The sequence below is a fragment of the Drosophila mojavensis genome, unplaced genomic scaffold (genome assembly GCF_018153725.1).
Source record: "Drosophila mojavensis isolate 15081-1352.22 unplaced genomic scaffold, ASM1815372v1 contig_74, whole genome shotgun sequence".
Lineage (NCBI taxonomy): Eukaryota > Metazoa > Arthropoda > Insecta > Diptera > Drosophilidae > Drosophila > Drosophila mojavensis.
Genome location: NW_025318899.1, coordinates 2,204,400 through 2,226,409, shown reverse-complemented (window position 1 = coordinate 2,226,409; position 22,010 = coordinate 2,204,400). Strand labels below are relative to the sequence as shown.

Here is a 22,010-nt window from a genome sequence, read left to right as displayed (position 1 = left end):
GCAAGGGATTAGGGCTAAGGTGACGCTTGTACCTGGATATTGGGCACTTACCTTGCGCTCCAACGCGTCGCTCTTGAAGCACAGCAACAACGACTGGCAATGCTCGGCGCGCAGATGATCGATACTGCGCGCGTCGATGGCACGCATCAAGTACTCATTGACCTCGTCCTCGGGATCCTTGTGACTCTCGGAGCTGTCGCCAAAGCCAAATCTGTGAAGTGACATTGGGAAGTGACAGGATGAATATAATCCTAATTCTATTTAAATTGTTCAACAAATTTGTCAATTTCTCTGAATTCTCAAGAATATCCTGCGACTTCCTTTAAGTTATATCTGTGTACGTCTCCCATCGTTGCATCTAGAGGCAGTGAAGCTTAGGCCATACATACGTCTAGCAATCTGAATATGCATATTGCCTGCTTAAAGAAGGCCAATCAACTCTTTTATTAGCTGTACATTTCTCTAGAGGGCATTTAAAGGTAATTCCAGTCATAATCTAAAGATTTCATGCTCTGTCGGCACAATCCTTTATCAAAGTCTATTATCACCTGCTTAGCCACAGCTGCCCTAAGCTCTCTGCCTAGCATTTGCCACAATTCACGCTCTCTCTCTCTTTCTATCAGCTCTTTTCTTTATTGCTCTTCGCTTGCTTCCCACAATTCTATTAAAGTCCACTCAAAACTTTTCCTCCATATCCCGCAACTTACTTGGATGAGTGCTTCTGTGCGGTGCCGTGGCCCATCATGCGCAGCTCCTTGGATATGTTGCCATTCACCTGCAGGCGATTGCGCGATTTCTTGTGCTGCCGCAATAGAGGAGAATGTATGCAATATTATTGCAGAGTTAAGAGTTATGGAGCAGAGTACAGAGTTTAACACTTACCGGTCTGTAGATATCGCCTGGCACTATGAGATATGTTTCTATCTGATGATCCTTGAGATACGAGTTCCTATCAGCGCCTTTGCCTTCCTCCACCTCGTAATCGCCATCCAAACACTTGAGAGTTTCCTTGGTGATGTGAACACGGCTAAGAGGAAAGAGAAAGAGTGAGTGAGTGAGAGAGAGCGGGAGAGAGGTTACACACTACATGATTTGTGGACTTTAAAAGGGCGCAAGGCAAGGAGGCAAGGTGGCAAGGAGTCAGGCCAACATTGTCAACATGTGGCTCTGTTTTTCGGTTGCCATAACCACAGCGATTGGGTCTGTCGCAGCCATTACGTGGCATGTGGCATTACATGCTGCAGTTGCCACGCCTCCTGCACTCCCCCTAGTCCAGCGAACGCGGATGCTGTTCAGTAAATACTTTTTAATGTATTTTTATAGCTGCCGCAGTGGGGCGGTGAGCAGCTTTATTATATTATCGTTATGAAGTGGCTGCGGCATGTGGCATGTGGGCACGTTGCATGTACGCCGCGGGCACAACTAGCTGCACATAAAATAAAGAAGCATCGCGCCAACAATAGAAGCCAACTGCAGCCACGTTGTTGACTCTATTGATAATTACATGGCGCTTTGTTATGGATGACCGCAGCTGCTTCTCCTCCTGCTCCGGCTCCTCTTTCACCTCTTCCTTCTCCCTCTGCTTCTCCTTTAGTTGCTGCAGCAGTCAAATTGCCGCTTATCAGGGCTAAGGGAATTCGCATAGAGCCCGCCCCGCGGCCAACTGCAGCTATTTGCTTTTAATTTCGCTCAAGACAAGACTAACAAATGAACTGCCGCTGCTGCTGCCGCTGCCGGTGCCGCTGCCACAGCTGACCCACATTCAAGGCAAAGTCGTGCCGCAACAAATTGCTCAAGTGTTGTTGAAAGTGAAGCAACTGAATCAACAGCAGCAGTAGCAGCAGCAGGAGCTACAACAAAAGCATTAAGTGTTGGCCAGTTAACGTGCCTGGGCGAAGGGGGCGTGGCATGCAACTACTGCATAATCGATTCGACGATTGGCTCGCACGTGTGAGGGCGAAGTTCGAGTCACTTGACTTGCCAATAACTTGGCACCCACACAAGCCACACAACCGACCCACAAGGCACACATTCAATGCACACACACACACACATACAACATACACATTGCGGCTGAGTATGCAAATTTGTAGAACGTACCCGATACGAGTACAACAAAAATTACAGCTATTACAGCCATTACAGCCACACATTGCAATCGCTTCAGCGACAGCGACACTTGGCCAAGTGTTGAGAGTCGAAAGGTTGCTTACAAAACAGGAGCGGATTCAGCAGGCAGGAGGGGCGTCTGATTGAGAGCTTACGGAAGTGGAAAGAAGCTTCTAAAGTGGCAAACATTTAAATTACATCAAAGCTTTTGGCTAAGATGATAAAAAGTAATCAACAGGAGCGGATTCAACAAGCAAAAGGTGATATATTAACGAAAATTTCAGCACCGAAATAGGTGGAAATTCGAGCTTTAGCTCGTGTGATTATCTAAATAAAATTTAAGTCCACTTCTGTTTGAATTGAAGTCAATTAGGCACTACAATTAGAGCTTTAGGGTCAGCTCCGCTCCTGTTAAAAGTTCAACTGAAATGGTTAAAGTGAATGTAAATAATTGCCCAAAAACCTAAAGCGGGTCAATTATATCCCAAGTAAATAGTCCCGCTTTAAGATCAGCTCCGCTCCTGTTTAAAGCTGACGAGTTGCAAAAAGTTTGTGGCCAAAAAGTTGGCTTTAATTGCACGACACTCGCATACAGCTTGAACGTTGGGCGAGTTAGAGAGAGAGTGGGGAAGAGAGAAAGCGCAGAGCCCTGTCAAAACGGAAATGAGACAAACTTGTCAGCGGCTTTTGCGGTTAGCTGGTTGCTGGCTGCTTGCAGCTAAGACTTGGTTTTGGCCAAGGCAATGGACGGATGGATGGATTGTGGGCGTATAGCCACACGATAAGGACTCGAACTGCTTTTCATTGCATACTTGTCGGCGCGCAAACATATCAAAGCGGGTCAAAAACATAATTCTCAGCTGTCGTAAAGTGGAGCACACAACGGCCACAAAAACCATCGAACAACAAGCAGCTAGCAGTGACCAAGCCAAGGGATTTCACTCCTTGACTTAGCACAAAGAAAATAATCAAACGAAATGTGTGTTCGGGCCAAAAGACAAAAGCCAAGACATGGATTTAATGTGCTGCCAACGATTCAAAGGGCAGAAAGCTGAGCAAATGGGCTCAGCTTTGAAGTGGGCAGACGGCCAATGTCCACTAAGTAATTAACAGCCTATATATGTGTATACATATGGGAACAGAGTGTGAATTAGTTGATTATGTGGTAATATTGAGTGCCCATGGAGCAAAGGAAGATGATGCTGACCATCAGCTACAGATGGTCAGATAAAGATATAACTGATATCTTGCATCTATCTGAAGATCATGCAAAAGGTTATCAATAATATATATTCCATAGATTTTAGGAAGTGGAGGAACCGCTACAGAGTACAATTTGTGTATGTGTATGTATGTGTGTAAAACAACAATTACTCAGCAGTTTTTCCAGTCAATTAGCAGACCTTAGCTTATTGGTTTTGCTTACCCGGGTATGCCGCCGCTCTCCATATGATTGGCCAAAGTCACATCGTTCGACCAAACATCAAATTGCCATTTGACCAGGCCCAAAACGCCGCAATGCACGCGTCCCGTGTGGATGCCCACACGCATGTTCACATTCACGGCCATTACCTCGCGCACCAGACTGACAAGCGTAGAGATGGAGAAAAAGAGAGACGAAGAGATAGAATACACAAAAAGGTATTTGCAGTTGCAACATGACAACAACACAAACACAAACACACACACACACACGCACAATACGCTTTGCTGTTATACTCACGCTATGGCGTCTATCATATCGAGTCCCATCTCAACAGCGCAGTGGGCATGATCCGGCCTCGGCTCTGGCAGCCCGGAGACGCAGTAATAGCAATCGCCCAGCAGCTTTATGCGCAGACAATGATGCTCTGCAGCCAATCGATCAAAGCTGCAAAAGTATGAAACAAATGTCGAAGTTAAAGAGAAGTTGCTAAAAACTAATGAACAACATTAAATGATGCTTTAAATCAATTAGAAACTCAGTTTAAACTTAGTGCGCAGTGCGCAGCGCAGCGCAATGAGCCGCGTCAGTGTGACCAATTTACGTCAAGGAAATAAATAACTCAAGTTTACTAATTAAAATACTAAACAGCCAGGCACTTCGCAGCACTGCACCTTTAAATTATGCAATTAAAAAGTTTACTTACAGCACCAAAAGTTTCTTTGCTGTGTAAAACTTATAATTAGTATAGTAATAAAATTTACTATACCTTTGTGCATTAAAGTGTTAATAAATTGCTGTTTGAGCCTGCTGCTGACTAACCGAGCGTCAAGTGCAGTTTAGCTCAAGTGGCAATGCAACTGATTTATCGGTATTTTCTTTGGTATTAAATAACACTTTTCCACGCAGCTACTCAATAAGGCTACAGCTAGTGTCTGCACAAATTGAATGACCCTATCATGCGATACGAATCAATAAAGTGCCTAACAAACAGCGATGCCAAAATTTGGTATCCTGCTGCTGCTGCTGGTGCTGCTGGCTGGGCACTCGAATGTGCAATTAATTTGTGCCTCTGTATCACCATTTGTTACACTGTTTGACATGGCCCCAGGCCAAAGGCAACAGCAGGAGAGAGATAGGCAAAGAGAGAGAGAGAAAAAAAAAACTTTCTACATACACAGACAGGTTGGCCATGTCATTAAGAATGCCTACCAACCGGCCATGGACTTGGGCTGTGGACTGACTCACTAAGGACTCACCGTGCAAATAGCTCGTTCAGCAGGCGAACCAACTCCTCGGCCGTGCACTGATCCGACAGACTGGTGAAACCGCAAATGTCGGCAAACAGGATGCTAGAACAAAAAGAGAAAGAGAAACACCAAAAGAGAATAAAAAAGAGTGGCCAGAGTTCATATAAAGTGCAAATATTACAGCTCTTGTTGTTCCTGGAGTCATGCTAAGTTTCTAGCTGTTGTGTGGGTGTGCATGTCTCTGTGTGTGTGTGTGTTGCGCCTGAGGAATTCTTTAATATACTCCAACTAGTTTCCATTTAAAGCACGTTAAAGTTCGACTTTCTCGGCAAATTTGTTTGGCAAATCCTTTCGCCAACTTCTTGTCAAGCTGCTTAGCCGGCTCAGCGCGTAATTTAATACAAAAAATGCGACTGCGGGGTGGCAAAATAAAAGCAAACAGGTGCGCCCTCAAGTATGCCGAGTGTAGCTGTGTGTGTGTGCGCGCGCGTGCATGTGTAATTGTGTGTGCGAGAGTTGGCAATGTGCAGTTGTTACTTGATATGTGTAAAGTAAAGTCTTGATAGAGCGAATAGCTAGTAAGGAATTTATTGATAAACAAATTGTAAAATAATATTTTGCAAATAAAGAATAGAATTCTGAATAAACATATTATATTATATAAACCAACTTTGCTCAACTAAATACTTTATTTAATATACAAAAACTTTCATATTTGTTTTCAAATTCCTTTGTTTACTTTTATAAAGTTACTTGACTAAGTCAACAGTTCCCTGCCCTTTTAGTTAGGGTTTACTGTGCATACAAATTCAATGTGTAGGGTTATGCACAAATTCGCACACCTACACACACACACACACGCCTTTAAGCATATTTATTGACTTTGCATGCAAATAAATTTATACACGAAGCATAAGAGACACTCGCAATACACACACGCACACAAACACAGATACGCACTAGCTACACACACACACACACACTCACCTGACATTCTCATGGCGCTGTATGTAAATCTTATGAAATTGTGTGTCACGTGGCTGGCCCGCAATATCGTCCTTCATCTCCATGGCAACATGTCGCGGCAGCACCGACAGCAGCAAACGCTCCTGCAGAGGGAAAGAGAGAGATAGAGAGTATGTGTGTGGGGTTAAACAGTCAAAAGGTTATGCCAAATGCTGCTGCTTAGATCAGCAAAAGGCAGCTGGGCGAAGCAATCAGGCAACAAGTCCTGGCCACGCCCCAATGCTCACACGCTGACGAATTCGTCACGTTTGGCTGCTGGCTTTTGACGGCTCTTTGACTGTGCCATTTTTGGGCAGGTGCTTGGAGTGGAACTCACCTGCTGTTGATTCTCGCGCTGCGTACGCAAACGCGCCTCGATGCACTGGCGCGTCTCAATGAACGCCTTGCGCTGCGCCTTCTCCTTGGGCCAGTGCGTGTAAATACCTGTAAGATTCGCCAGCAACAGGGCAATGCAGGTGCACAGCAGCTGCAAGGGGAGGACAGAGGGAGAGAGAGATTGAGTGGGAGTGAAAGAGAGAGTAAGTATAATGTGTAATGGCAGTAAACGCATTAGTATCCATTTCATTGCCAATGAACAAGCACAATAAAAGTCCAGTTATGGAACAACGCACACACACACATAGGCACACAATGGCAGAGAGAGAGAGTGAGAGAGAGAGAGAGAGCGAGATAGAGTGACAGAGAGAACGAGCTACGCAATTTTATTCAATTTTGCGGCAATTTAATTTCATTTATTTGTGTTTTTTCACCTGTACTTTCACTCTCCCTCTCAGACTCTCTCTGTGTGTGTGTGTGCTGTGTCTGTGTGTGTTATAAATGGTGCGTGCATTTTATGCGAATTTATTGTCACGTGCGCTGCCATAGCTACGCACGCCTGACTTTTCAGGCCATTAAAGCGCTCGCTTTAACAACGGTTTTCACTCCATTGTTACGCCCACGCACACACACACACACACACAGGCAGACAGACGCCCCCGCCCACATGGTTTTGCGGCTTTTGTCGACGCAGTGCTGTTGATGGATATGCCTGGCCATTTGATTTGTGGCAGCCACAAACAGTTGCAACAGCGCGCGGCAGCATTGCTGCTGCGATTTACCTCCTGCCAGGACAGATGCGTCTTCATTGGCGCCCGCTGCTCCACCTCCAGTTCCAGCTCAAGCTCCAACTGCTGCTGCTCCTGCTCCTGCTTATCCAGCGTGTATTGTGTGCGCAGACAGGTGTACAGATGCGTGCCACTCAGCAGCATGCCGCCGATGAGCGACTCACGCAACCGCAGCGGCAACATCGTGTACGTCATGTAGATGAGCACAATGCAACAGGCGCTGCCATTGAACGATTTGCTGCAAGAGATTTCAGTAGAGGAGTTTTAATTAGGATAAAAGGCAAAGCAAACAACTCTGCTGCCAGTGCCCGGTACAGGGTATTTGTGTGGCTGCGCTAAGACTGCTAACTGCCTAGCTGCTTGCAATATGGCTAAAAGCCAGAATTGCCTGTAGCATGGCCATGGCAAGGGTATGATGAGCTTTTCTTCATCAATCTGGCTTTTTAGCTGTTTTCCCCACAACTGCTCAGCTTTTTCTAGCTTAACCAGTAGCTAAAATTAGCCAAAAGTTAGAGATCAAAGGCGACAGCATTTAACGGGTATTATCATGCTTTAGCGTGAATTCTAGGAGGTACAACAATAAATGTCTAGACATAGCAGACTTTAAAGTATATCATAAAGATTAGGTGAACAGCTAAGACTTCTTAAAATCGGGAACGGATTCATAAGGAATTCGGGAAGTTATTTATAGCATGAATATCATATAGACAGACATCTATTGACGCCTTTAAAATGACTGCGGGATATTATTGAGCCATCTACTATGAAACCAATCGAGTATAGGAAAGCACTTCTGCCCTTGATATGGACTATGGACTATTACTAATCGTGAATCTAATTAATCATAGTTCCAGTCTACACCTCCAATCTCCAGTATTCATCTTCTCCATCCACTTTGCCTAGTCAAAATTTCTAAGTTGACTCAAGTGCTTAACACTCATTAAGTGCTCTTTCAAGTTTAACTAATATATTCTAATTGCTCGTAAAAGTTCCAACACTTGCTCAAATATCTCATAAATATATATCTCATAAATATAGCAACAATCTATCATACACCCACAGCTTTCTCAGTGTATTTTTGTTTCAACTTATTGTTTGCCTAATGTATTTGCCGCTGCCGCTGCTGCTGCTGCTGATGTTTGGCTTTGTTCTCATCCAACTTTTGCGTGGAGCTCTGAAACGCAATTAGCGTGTCGCAGCTGATGATGGCCGATGATTAATTCTTGGGCTGGCTGGCAGCAGCTGCGGGCTCAGTCAAGCCTCTCGTTACAAACCTTGGCTGCAGCACATAGCTAACGGCAACTTCAATGGCCAGGAACGTGCCCAATATGACATAGGAGACGAGCACCAGAAATATTTCATTCATCGCCGGCTTTGACAGTATGCAGAGCAAAACTAAATGAAAAGGAAAGCGAGGAAGACACCGAGAAAGTGAGAGAGCAACAATTAATATACAATTGCGAACAATTTGTGGCAAACACTCGAGCGTGAACTCACATGCATAGACGATGCCACAGATTAGCATGACAACGAGAAAAACGAGCACAGACTCGTCGATTTGCATGAAAATCGTGTAGAAGACATGCGTGTAATCCAATGAACTCTCCGAATTATCAGTTACGCCAAATATTTCAGTTTCTATCGGTTCATGTGTCACCTCCTGCTCCTCCTGCTGCTGCTGCTGCTGTTGCGTGGCATTCGCATTGGAAGCCCCATCAAACGGCGTCAATTTGAGCACTTCAGCACGTGCCTGGCGTCTGCTCAGGGGCAAACGCCGACGGTTGTTATCATTGTTGTCGCGCTGCCCCATAAAGCGTTTAATGCCATCATCATTATTGTCGGCAACATCATCATCATCATCATCATCGTCATCACCATCAACATTGGCGTCAGCTTCAGCAGTTGCCCCAATCACGTGGTCAATCCGTTTATGCTGCTCCTGTATGCCACGTTTGTATCTGAATTATAGGCGTGGTGTGGGCGTGGTACAGGTGTATAAGTTGATATGTAAAAGAAAGTAGAGAGCAATAAATGAAGTGCACGACTACGTAATACTCGCTTAAAGTCATTTGAATTTATAAAATGTTTACAATTTATGAAGTGAAGTTTGCAAAGGATAATAATAAATATATTTATATATAGTATATAGAAATCTTAAGCTTAATCTGTAGAACAGGTATTTAGTAAAAAGTTTTATAAACTGTTTGACATTAGCTTTATAGTAGGAGTATTTCATCGGGTTGCTGGAGTAGGATGGACTAAGGATTATGGATTATGATAGCTTTAGCTGTATATATTCATCGGATTGCTGGAATAGAATTTTCCATATGAAAGCTATATCTGTCTATTGCTCTCTGATTACAAAGAAGTTCAGTTTCATCTATATATTAACATATACATATATTAAACAACTTATCCAAAGAATATTATGACGAACCACAGGTGTGTGTAAAACTAAAGTTACACTCGCCCCGCGCCCCGCGCCCCGCCTCAGTCTCTATTATTACAAAATCAATCAGCCTTATATGAGCAAATTCCAAACAATGATAAGTTCCTTCAGTAACCTTCACCCAGACAAAAACACAAACAAACAAACTAACCTCACTTTCGCACGCCGAACGGGCATAAAAAACAATTTCTTTACGCATATCAATAAGTCTGGCATTAGCTTAGCCCAACTCAATGCACACACAATACAACACTATCGATCTTGATGGCATGAATAAATATATCTACACACACACACACATACACATGTATATATACGAACAAATATAAATCGAATAACGAAATCGAAATGGAAATTCCTCAACTCGTGTGTGGTCCAAGTTACGCGTATTTATTTTATTTGATTTTTTTTTTTTTTTTTTTTTTTTTTATTAATGTATTTGTTGACTTTGTTTATTGCTTTACAAATATTTTGCGTGGCTTTTTATTTGTTTGTTTGTCTGTTTGCTGTTTGCTTTATTGTTGGCAATTTCTTGTCTTGGCTGCGATTTATTATTGAAAATTGGTCCGATTCTAAATTTAACATCACAGCAAAATCCATTTGCCGCGGCAAAAAGCGTAGCACACTTTTATGGGCGCAGATTGAATTTGCCGGCCTGTCAGGCCAAAGCGGCGTATGCGTAATGCGTGTCTGGACAGGTAACCAGCGGCTGGCTGGCTGGGTGGCTGTCTACCCTAGAGTAGCTGCTGCTCGCAATTGGCAGCTGGCAGTTGTTTGCATAACGCGCCTGTCAAAGTGCCAGAGCCAACCGCTAACGGAGCAAAGCGCCCAGGCACTTCCTGTTGCCACTTGCCAGTTAGCCAGCTGTGAGACCTGCAATTGATGGGAGCCAGTGCTGCCAAACGTTCGACACGCTTTTAACGAGGCCTAAACATTGATAGGAAATATCAAAATTGATGTAAGCTGTGCATATCTCTTTGAGCAAAATCATATTTGAAGTCTACGCTTTAATATTCCAATTTATCGATGTAGATATCGATAAGAATTGTGGTAAACCCTATGATACAGTGATATGGTTAAGGCACAACTACTTTGAAATGGACTAATATATTCTATAACAAATAAATTTGAACTCTTTCATTAAGTCCACTTACTTTAACCTACTAATTTTACAGTTGATCAAAATTCATAGTATAAATAATGTTAACGATTAATTTGGGTTTATCATAGAGTATTAATTCAATTAGTGATAAAGCCAAAGGCCCCAGTTAAGGAAAAATAATAATACCAGTCACTAATATTCTATATTATTTTAATTTTAAGCAAAGTTGGCAACTCTGCTAATCACTTACTCTTAAATGGGTAACTATTCACTAGGATTATTATTCAAGTCGAAATATCTGATAATTAGGACTTTAACAAATAGCTAGCGCCTCGTTTTTCTTTCGGTTCGTGAGCTACACCAACAAAAACTTGCTTAAAATGTTCTCAATATATTAATATTCTCTAGATATTAGTTGAGTTTAGATCATAATCATAGATAATATTTCACTGTCCTAGTGCCATATTAGATGCCTAGAAGCCCCACTCCTAGTATTACCTATCCATTGACAAATAAACTTCGTGAGACTTTTGATCAGAATCATAGATAATATTTGAATAACCCAATACCATACTAGATACCTAGCTGCCCTACTCCTAGTACTACCAAATAAACTAGGTAAGTCTGAAAGTTGTTGCAACGTAATACCTTTGGCACTAACAAATAAATTTGTCAAGTGCTCATTAATGAGATGGCTGCCCACTCACCTGGCGCGATGCTGATGCTGCTTGTAGCGATGCTTGTGTAGGCGATGGTAATGCTTGCGCTTCTGCCGAGGCTCGAGCCACTGCGGGCTCCGCTCGTCGGCAACGGCGGTCCGCTGTGACGCATTAGTGTTGCGGCGAATGCCAGTTGGAGTTTGCACAGCGCTGAGCGTTGCCAGACTGCCAATAGAAACCAAATGCTGATGATGATGGCTCATTTGTTTTGCACGTTGCGGCGATGGTGGTGCTGGAGGTGGTGTTGGCTGTGCTAGTGGTGCAGCTGCTGCTGCTGTGGCCGTCATCAGGTGCGTAACATTTTCGCTTGCCGTGGCATTCGCGTCGAGCGACTGAGCCGCCAATCGAATCGTTGCGGATGTCAGGTTGGGGGTGGCGAGGCTGCGGCGCAGCTGCATGGTGGTGTAGACCAGCTGGGTGCAGGATAATGCCAAAATCAACGTTAGCAACAGGCCCAAAATGTGCGTCGTATTACTCTGATTCATTCGCAGAAAATAACGCTGATAAAGCATTTCCACCTGGCGAGCACAGACGAACGAGCGAACAAATTGAAATTGTGAGGACTTTAAGCTCATTCCAGCGAATATGTAAATTGAGCTACCCAATTGAGTTGCCAATTTCCATTTGATAGCCTGGTCAATATATATATTTGGTGCGTAAGCTGCTTACCTGCAGATTCTTGAATTGATGCGTCGAGCAAAGACGCAGAATGATGCGATTCAAACGGTACCAGAACGATATGCTTGGACTGCCTGCCTGAATGCCCGTGGTGCTTGGATTGTTCGCTTCCACATTGCTGCGACCGTCAGCTGCATCGGCTAAGGGAAAGCACACAAGGAGAGAGGGAAGGGGGATGAGAGAGGAGGAATTAATAAGAGTCTGTGGTGTGACAGAGCTGTGAATTCCAATTAAATTTTGATGTATGCTCTCACAAGTGGCTCAAATGAACCAAATGAACCAAAGCTTTAGTTTGCTGAGTCTGAAATTCTAGTTTTACTTCATAGCGATTGTGTCTTGTGGTTAATTTGAGTTAGACTTGGGAGTATTGGATTCACTTTATAGATATAAAAGAGATTTTCAATGTGGCATAAAATTTATAGCAAGTTCTAATGATCTTAAGCTGTAAATACAATATTAGTTCAATTGCAATGTTTTAGCTAATCGATAATTTTAGCTGTTCGCAACACTTCTTGAGTTAGTTCCTTCAATAAATATGGGCAAATTGGGGCTGGGAGAAATCTCTACTCTATGAATTAGTTAAATTGTTAATGAGAGATATTTAGCTTTTTAGCACTAGTCTAATTAATGTCCTACGATTCCTATCTCTCTTCTTTTCCTTTGATTCGTTCAATATTGCTTAACATTTATTATACATATATTTTACATATATTATGTATAAATTTTAATGACTTTAAACCGTTGCACAGCAGGCTTAAAGTAGCTCTGCAAATTTCTATTTCAATTTCATTGATTTTCCAGCCAATTGCTGGTCAAAGTCAAAGTCGAATTTATGCTGCTATTTTTAGCCAAGTTTACATTCGAACTTCATTCATTGCTGCCCTGTTGCTAATTACGTTATTTTGTGAGAATAATTAGCAGTTTGGGCTCACTCATGTGTTAAATATTCATTAAATGAAAATTGAAATGGAATATTTGCAATTTCTGTTTTGGTTTTATTGGTTAGCAAACAATCGGATAGCGAGCTAACCTGACAGCCAGACAGCAATACATTTAAATATAAAAGCTCATATATACATACATACGTACATATTTGTTATTTGCTTTCGCAAAAGGTTTTACTGCTTGTCTTGTGACCGCCTGCAATTCGGACTACAAATTGAAAATATCCGTATTGCATTCTGATGAGATTTTCGATTGCCGCATTCACAGCTAATAATGTTTCACAGCTGAGCGAGAGCTGCATGTGGCATTGTTGAATTTATATAAACATTGCCATGCGTACATGCATCGGTTTTGGTTTTTGGATATCATAACTGCAACTGGCAAGGGGCAACTTATAGCTTGTGGCTGCAACACAATACTTTGATCCTGATATGCATTGCCAAAATGGATTCGCTTATCGTCCTGTTGCCTTTGCACATTGTTGTTACTCGTTCTGAATGCATTGCACAATGCCATAAAATGTAAAATCGTTTCGACTGACCCCATAAAGTTGAACACACACACACACACACATAAACACTCACACGCACACGCACAACAATGCGTATACTTTCTTATATATTGTTTCCTTTTTTTTTTTTTTTTTTTGTTACGTACGTTCTCATGCATCAATAAATAAATGCCAAACGTGATTATGTAAATTTCTATAGAAATCTCTATGTATATACAAATATATACACGAGTTTACCATATCAAAAACATGAGCCACGTCCTTTGCCAGTCTTTCGCCTTATTCAATATGCCACTGTGGCCGCTTCATAGAAAATAAATGAGAATCGGACTACGATTGAACGGGTGTTGACGGCCGTAGAATACCGCCTACTTTAAGAAGAAGACTAAGTTAGGAGACATTTGTTATATTGGCGGTATAAAACAAATCTCTTAGAGCAAAAAACTGCAAAACTTACATAAAATATAATTTATGAAAGTATGGTCTCCCTAAAATAGATTAACTATGCTGAAAATATGCTGGATAACAACTTGTGGTTCATATTCAAAAGTAAGTTCAATCAATGCTGTGATTATATTGATTGATTGATTGATTGATTTCAAATAATTCACGTTGTAAATGAATTTTCAAATATTCAAAAAATATGGTCACCCCATCTCTAAAGCTATGAGCTCCATGTAATTCATAAGTTCGTATGGATTCAGTCCTAGCAAAGCTCGTAAGTTCAAATATGGTCACCCTAAAGTTATCTGAGTTAAGCTGAGAGCTGATTTAAGCTAGATATAGAGCTGATCTAAGCTAGGCGAATATGTCTATAGGTATTTACAAAGAAAAACTATAGTCACAAAACCAATACACCCGTCTCGCATAGTGCGCTAATATAACAGAGTAAACGAGAAAGAAAGTAAGACATATAAATCTGACTGACAAGGCCACCTATCAAGCAGGCAGCCAGCCCGCAGCCTGCAGCACGCATCACACTGGGCAGAAGGGGGGGCTGTCTAAATATTGGATAAGTGAAGCCGAGAAGCTGTCTCGTCAAATTCAATGGGACGACAATGACAATCAAGTTGTGAGATTCGAGTCAGCTATTCGATCAGGCCAGTGCGAGCATATGTGTTGGCATTTTGATTAGCCATGTCCAGGGTATCCCATTACATACTTAGCGTATGCGAGGCGACGTTCTGTTATTCGAGTGCTACTCACATTGTTGCTGCAGCAGCTGGGCCTCGTCCCTTTGATAGATCATCGGACTGTGGCAGGTGGAGCTCGAATTGGTTGAGTCAATCGACTCGTCAATGTTGCAGCGCGTGATGCCAGCCTGGAAAAAAATATTAAGGATAGCTGTGATAATAAAGGGGATATTCATTTATGTTATATATACATATATAAATATATATGCTATTATGAAGCTAACTGCTTGCATAATAAATATTAAGTATACGCCCCATGCATTCCATTTAAACTTCAGTTGCCGCCAAGCTGTTTCGTTGCTGTTGCTCAACGTTTATTCCACGCGGCATCTTTAAACATATTGCCGCCCATTTGGCATGCCACGCCCACAGTCGCACACAGACACACCATCTCTCAATTGCTGTCGCTTTACGCTGCTTTGCGCCATAAACATTTTCAATTGACTCTCGAGAACTCGGGCGAACAGTGCACGCATTCTCAAGTACAGTGAACACTCAACGCACGAGCAGCTGCTGGCTTATTTATTTACTATTTACTTATCTGCTAACTATGTAACTTAATCTATCTATTCTATCTATCTATAATCTATCTATCTACCTATGTATTTATCAATCTATGTATCTTTCTATCTATGTATTTATCTATCTCTGCATCCATCTATCTATCTGTCTATCTATCTATCTATCTATCTATCTATCTATCTATCTATCTATCTATCTATCTCTCCATCTATATATATATGTATATCTATCTATCATCTATCTATCTATCTATCTATCTATCTATCTATCTATCTATCTATCTATCTATCTATCTATCTATCTATCTATCTATCTATCTATCTATCTATCTATCTATCTATCTATCTATCTATCTATCTATCTATCTATCTATCTATCTATCTATCTATCTATCTATCCATCTCTCCATCTATATATATATATATATCTATCTATCATCTATCTATCTATCTATCTATCTATCTATCTATCTATCTATCTATCTATCGACACTCAACATATTTCTAAACTTTTATTTCAGATTAATATTTTATATAATATAATATTTAATAGTATATTTTCTACTAGTAAACTTGGAGACCTCATTCGACTTTAGCTAGTTGCCACTGTAGGCAGCGACACACATGCTCAATATTGTAAAGTGGGCCCTTGTGCATGCAGACAATATTCCACATTCTATGTGAGTTTTGATGTGTGCGAGTTTTGACTGTATATATACGTACATATGTTCGGGCGTGTGTGTGTGTGCATCCTTGTTAGCCTCTGCCGAAGGTGTTAACTTTTCCTCAAGTGTTGTTCGGAAAGACGGCAACAGAAGCAGCTTCAAAGCTACATCTAACAATGCATAAACTTTTAGCATAAATGTTGCGACTCAATACGAATTCCCTAGGCTACATTTACAGACCTGCTTCCCCTCGATATAGCCCCTCAACTTCTCAACTAAAAAGCTCGCACCCTCATTTGTAGCTCTGCCCGCATCGTTTAGCTTTGCCTTTTTGCCAATGAAATTGTATTTTAATTTGTCTTATGACCAAATCGAATTAAATATTTAAATCGTAGAGTCAGTTGGGTCCTGCCTGTCCATTAGGAGGGTAAATTAATTGATGCCACAGCCAGTAAGAAACAAGTCCCACTCTTTCTTCCACTCCCACTCCCACTCCCACTTCCACTCGCCTACTCCTTGCTTTCAGTCTCAATCCAATCTGCTTACCGCAATCAGGCTGCTGCTAACCATTGCTTTGCCTCCCTTGGCGCTGGTATTGAAATGTTCGATCACCTCCCAGTTGGATTTCTTTGGCGTCGATGGCTGTGTCAGCGGATGCGCCAGTCCAGATGGGGAGCCAGCTGCGGATGAGTGCCCAGGTACATGCAATTCCATCGAGGCTTGCGTGCTGCCGCCGCCGCTGCCCGCCTGCTTCAGCGATGCGGAGCGACTAAAGAACTTGCGATGCTTGCCCGGACCACCGATTGCTCCGCCCACTCCGGCCGTCTCCTGCAATTGGAATAGCTTGCGGCATTGGCATTGGATTGTGGTTTTAGTGGCTGTCCACTTGCTTACCTCCTTGCTGGCAGCCAGACTGGCAGCTCCAGCTCCAGCGCCATGCCGCATGCCACGCAATGACAGACGCTTCGACCATTCCCGCTTCTGGCTCTCCGATGACAGCGAACGAAAAATGTGCGTGGATGCTGGATTGGTGACGGTGCCGGTCCCGGTGGCGGTGCCAGTGGTGGCGGTGCTGGTGCTGGTGGCGTTGGTATTGATGGCGCTGCTGGTGCTGTTGCCGTTGCCACTGGCGCTCATGCTGCAAGGGAATATAGAGAAAATGATTATACCTATAGAGCACTTATACTAAAGAAAAATTCTGGTATTTGGAGATTAATTTCACTTGTTTATATATACAATATGCAACAAACAACTTACCATATTGTTTTATTGTGGAAATTAAGGAATTTATTATTCAATATAGGATAATTTTAAGCTGATTCTTTCTTTCGCTTTGAGGCAGATGTTTGTGCTATAAGTAGATTATTCCGTAATTTACTTGTAAAAAGCTAAAGAGCAGCCAAAGTTTTAAATTTAAGAAAGCTTGTGTCTCCTATTTTAAGCTTTATTTACTCATGAGCTTGAGTTGAGTATTATTCAGAGTATTTGTATATTCGATGCCTTTCTCGAGAGAGTTGCAGAGTGAACAAGAGATTGAGACATGGAAGATGGAGAAGGAAAATGGGAAATCTAGAGACAAATAAAGAGAGAGAGAGAGAGAGAGAGAGAGAGAGAGAGAATAAAGACTAAGAAAGAGAGAGAGAGGGAAAGCTAGAGAGAGAGAGAGATAAAGACTAAGAAAGAGAGAGAGAGGGAGACAGAAACATATGGAGACAGATTTAGAGAATAATTACATGAGGCTGAAAAAATAACAAGAAGAAAAGAAGAGATAGCAATAATGAGATAGATCGACTGAGAGAAAGTGAAAAAAAAATACTGAGAGAGAATGCGTGAACCAATGATGAAGTGAGCAAGTAAGAGGAGAGCAATGAAAAAGAGAGGAGAAAGAAACACAGCGTTTGTCTATCAACTTTTTATTTTTAAACCTTATAGCTTTGTTTATCCACAGCAAAACTAATAAATTTCTCATATTATAGCTTCATACTTCAGCACTTTATAAAGTATCTGGCAAGTGTATATAGACTTTCGTTTTTGGAGGGAAATTGATTTTTATTTTACATGCTAAAGAAGCGCGCTAATTTCCAAACAAATTGCCAATTTTTTCTTTTGGGTTCCGCTGGCCTCAGAGGCAGCGACTGAAATGGCATTAAAACAATAAATTCGATTTTGGCCCAAAAGTGACAAGAAGGAAAGGAGACAATAACAACAACAACAATGACAAAAACAACAACAACAACAAGTAAGTAAACAAAAACAAACAAGAGCAAATACGCCTACGCCAACAAATATATCGCAACGCACTCTAACGTCACGTAACGTCAAATAACGTAGCGTAACGTAACGTATCTACATTTGAGGCCGGCCCACTTAAGACTTCACGAAATGCGCGCCAAGCACGCGACGGCACAAGATATTGAGCAGGAGCGGGCAGAGCGGAGGGAGGCGGAGCTGTTTGATTGGGTTTTCACTGAAAATGAAATGAGGAGAGAGGGGCCGGGGCGAGCGGGCTGCCTGACAGAAGCAGCTCAGCTCAATGGAAAAACTCGACAGGTTAGGGCGCTCAGTTTTCAGTTTACAGTTTACAGTTTTTCAGCTAGGGCTTTAAGGGCAACAACAAAAGCACACAAAGTGAAATTTTGTATAACCTATAAAAAGAAAAGCTGAGGCAGCTATAAAAATAAATATGAAAATTAAGCATCCACTTTAATATGTAAATTAAGTGAAATGAGTTAATAATTGCAATGCATATATGGCTATAGTTCACGTTAAGAAAGCTGAAGAAAAGTTAAGGAAACCTTAAGAACGATGGAAAAGTGGAGATATCTATAGATCCTGCACAATTTCTAGAGCTGCTATATCAGATATTCTCCTTATATTTTTCTACAAATGTATATAAAGAAAACAACAAAGCTCTAGATAATTCTAGTTCAACTTGATTAATAAAATTTGTTAATAAATTTATTTGTTCAATTTTGTTGGAAATATCCCAAATTTGTTAATTTATTATTTTAAAAATATTTGAATACATTTTAGTGTGTTGTAGACTTTCGATTATGATATATGTTGGTAAATTCGTTTGAAAATGAAGAGCTAAAGATAGTCTTCGTTTAGTTAACTGGCTTCAGGTATAGTAAGAGCCTATCAAAAATATTCTCTAGTCCCTCCCAGTAATTACTATTTGTATTTATTACTAATGAAGGTCTAGACACTGCTGTCATTGACCGTAATCTGAGCCCGAACTCTATTTACTTAGTTACCCAATTAAGTTTCCTAATTAGAAACTATTTGAATGCTGAATATTATCCAACAAAATCAAGTGAAATTCACCTTAAACCTCAATGAACTAAAGCTGCAGCTTCATTTCGTCTCATTTTAGTTAATTTACTTCACCTAGACGCTATAGACAGCAATTAAAGTGGCTAAATTAAGATTTGTTGCCGCGCTCAACATATGCCCATGCACATTTATAAGTCTTAAGCCGCGACTCTTCGGTTTTTATGGATGCCTAAGTCTGGGCACTTTTCCATAACGGCTTTCTTGAAGCGCATAACAGTAAACTGTGCCACAGACAACAACTACAACAACAGCAACATACAACAAACAAACAATGCGAAGGCACATGAGCAGAAGTTTTGCTCCTTTTCCTTCCATTTTCTTTTTGTTTTTGGCCGCATTATTGGGGGCAGAGTTTGAAGTCTCAAAACAGTTCGCTTACCTTTTGTTTTTAGCTACTCTACACACACATAAATACATATATATATATATATATATTTATATATCTACATACATATATAGGGCGTGAGTGGAGAGGAGGCTTCGTGTATGCTCAAGTGCCGGCCGCCGGCATAAATATGTCAAAAGCAACGCGCTATAAACAAATTGTTTTGTTGCCAAAAAGCGAGAAAAACAAGTGAAAATTGAATGAGAAAATCGAAAAAAAAAAAAAAAAAACGAGCGAGAAAAAAACTTGAAAAAGAAAAAATGGAAAGTACATTGGGATGTGCTCGACTGCGTAATACTCGTTCAAGGGCGAGAACTAGATAGGTAGATCGATGAATCACCGAAATGTGGGAGGCTAACAGTGTAGTAGGTCTAGATTTTACGGAAATTGGTGTAGGTAATTGGTGATAAATCTTTAAAACCGTATAAGGAGTCGACTGGGTCAAACTAAGTTATTAGATACTAAATTCCAAAGAAGCCAAATATATATCAAATATGATATATAATATATTAAATATTCGAAAATGTACAGCAATATCTACAAAAAATATAAGTCTCTACTTTCGAAAGAGCCGAGATTTAGTCTACGTCAATTTGAAGAATTCTTAACCCATCTTAACCCTCTAACAGCTGTGGCTACTCTTATATATGTATGGGAATATCAATATACCTAGCAAGACCTACATTCCCACAATACATAATGGACGAGTATTATGGAACGAAAATAGGCAGCCAAGTAGCTATTATATTACGGACTCCGTCCACAATTTTCCTCATTTTTCGTCGACATTTCGTGGAAACTCAAGATTAGTCACTGAACGAAGCGCTTTGCAACACTTTCGCTGCTCGACCAATTGGAATGCTATTCAAAGTATTTTCTCATTGGGAAAAAACCCCAATCCACTCACTGCGCCCACCACAAACACCGGCCAGAAATATATATTTATGTAATTAAAATTGAAATTGCCCCAAAAATGCGCCCAATATGAACGGATAGACTACTTGGGCTCAATGGAATTCTACTCGGCCGAAAGAGTATTCATATTCCAAGGTCAAAGTTCATAGATACGCAATTAACTTTAACAACAGCGTATATATGTATATGTATGTATATATACATTTCACGAAACAATTTAACAAATACAAAAGAAAACTTTCAATTAAAATATGCCAAGAGCTGAGCAAAGGCAAGCAAAAGTATTATGAATGGGTTGAGGTGACTAAGGAATGCTCTGTTTATTGCTTTAGTCTGTGGAAATGGGGAAAATTGTATTTATTTTTATTGAATTGTTGATTAAACAACTTTGAGGGGAGCTCTACTAAGAATTTATTGAAAATTTCAATTGGATTGACATTTAAGGAATCTGCACGGCATCTGGATCTGGATCTGAATCTGACATATCTTTGATATGATATAAAGTGAATGTTCCTAATCAAATTTCTTAACAGATTAAGATTTGAGACTTTGATGTCTTGAGTAATTCACATTTCATTCCGAAAACTTAAAAATTTTACTGATTTTAAAGTACATCTATTTATAACACATGTAAGCGTATGTTTAAACAAACTTTAAGTCTGCCCTTTAATAAACCCCTTCAAACTGTCGACAAGCAACAGGAATATGAATATGAAAAAAAGGGAAAAAAACGAGCTAACATTTCATATAAATATTTAATTTTGTCATGTGAAATATGCAAAAGTTGAAGCTTGAATGCTCGACTTTTCAGCAGCACCTTTTGAGCCAAGTTATTTTTACGAGCTAGTTTGGCAACAGCAGAGAGAATGAGAGAGAGTGAGGGGTAATGGGAGAAGTTTTGAAGTGTGCAAGTCGTTCAGTCAAACATTTTCAGTTCTTTAGCATATGCTAAATTGGCAGCAACCGCCTTACAGCAGCTAAGAACGTATCTTTTATGGCTTGTTGTAGTTGGCAGTTGTCATTTGCCTGCTGCCTGTTGCCTGTTGCCTGTTGCCAGTTACCAGTTGCTAGGCATCAACATTGTCCTCCTTGGCTGTCATTCAGCATTGAGCTCTGAAGTTTGCGAAAGAAAACTCTGTGAGCTTTTTAGCATAATCGCAGCATAAGCCTACAAGACGCGGCAACAATCACGAAATCAGGCAACTGATTTAATTAGCCGCCAAGCAATGGCCTGAATTAACATGCTACTGAGTTGCTTAAAGTGTTAGACTGGCAGATATCCTATGTTGCATAGTGAGCTCAAGCACGTGCAATACAGGCTTAAGTTGACATAAGTCCTTAATCTATACTAGATCCTGGCTCTGTGCGTTGTCTCCTATAAGCCACGCTCTCAGCTCTTGCTGCTTTAATTATTATTATTATTATTATTATTATAATGCGACTAGTTGCTGTTTGTGCAATCCGACTCTCGTATAAAATGTAATCAGTGCCATTTCTATGCCATCAGTTCATTCTGAATCAAGAGCAACCCACCTCAGCTCATTCGTGTTGACTTAGAAACTTTTTAGGCAATTTAAACTTACAGGATATGGCTTTAAGAGGCATTAAAGGCTTAGCCATATGACTAAGGAGCAGAGACTGCGGTTATACAACTCTAACGACAGCTTGTTAATCAATGTC

At 40.9% G+C, this 22,010-nt stretch overlaps 1 protein-coding gene across 5 annotated transcripts in view; it reads right to left on the bottom strand.

Annotated features, from left to right (window-relative positions):
• Nucleotides 1-22,010, bottom strand: part of LOC6586623 (adenylate cyclase type 5) — a 44,966-nt gene that overhangs the window by 10,541 nt on the left and 12,415 nt on the right. For 4 of the 5 annotated variants that reach the window (XM_032733324.2, XM_044009820.1, XM_044009821.1 and 1 more), the window contains 16 exons: nucleotides 16,589-16,832; nucleotides 16,241-16,522; nucleotides 14,522-14,636; nucleotides 11,851-11,999; nucleotides 11,170-11,699; nucleotides 8,409-8,869; nucleotides 8,186-8,306; nucleotides 6,906-7,149; nucleotides 6,125-6,274; nucleotides 5,770-5,891; nucleotides 4,792-4,884; nucleotides 3,833-3,979; nucleotides 3,536-3,694; nucleotides 883-1,027; nucleotides 708-802; nucleotides 52-211 (listed from right to left, as the gene is read on the bottom strand). In XM_032733324.2, the coding sequence (XP_032589215.2) occupies nucleotides 52-211; nucleotides 708-802; nucleotides 883-1,027; nucleotides 3,536-3,694; nucleotides 3,833-3,979; nucleotides 4,792-4,884; nucleotides 5,770-5,891; nucleotides 6,125-6,274; nucleotides 6,906-7,149; nucleotides 8,186-8,306; nucleotides 8,409-8,869; nucleotides 11,170-11,699; nucleotides 11,851-11,999; nucleotides 14,522-14,636; nucleotides 16,241-16,522; nucleotides 16,589-16,831 (3,216 nt within the window). In that variant the 5' untranslated portion in view covers nucleotide 16,832. The remainder of the gene's footprint in view (nucleotides 1-51; nucleotides 212-707; nucleotides 803-882; nucleotides 1,028-3,535; nucleotides 3,695-3,832; nucleotides 3,980-4,791; nucleotides 4,885-5,769; nucleotides 5,892-6,124; nucleotides 6,275-6,905; nucleotides 7,150-8,185; nucleotides 8,307-8,408; nucleotides 8,870-11,169; nucleotides 11,700-11,850; nucleotides 12,000-14,521; nucleotides 14,637-16,240; nucleotides 16,523-16,588; nucleotides 16,833-22,010) is intronic. The other variant, XM_015160447.3, reaches the window with a different exon arrangement.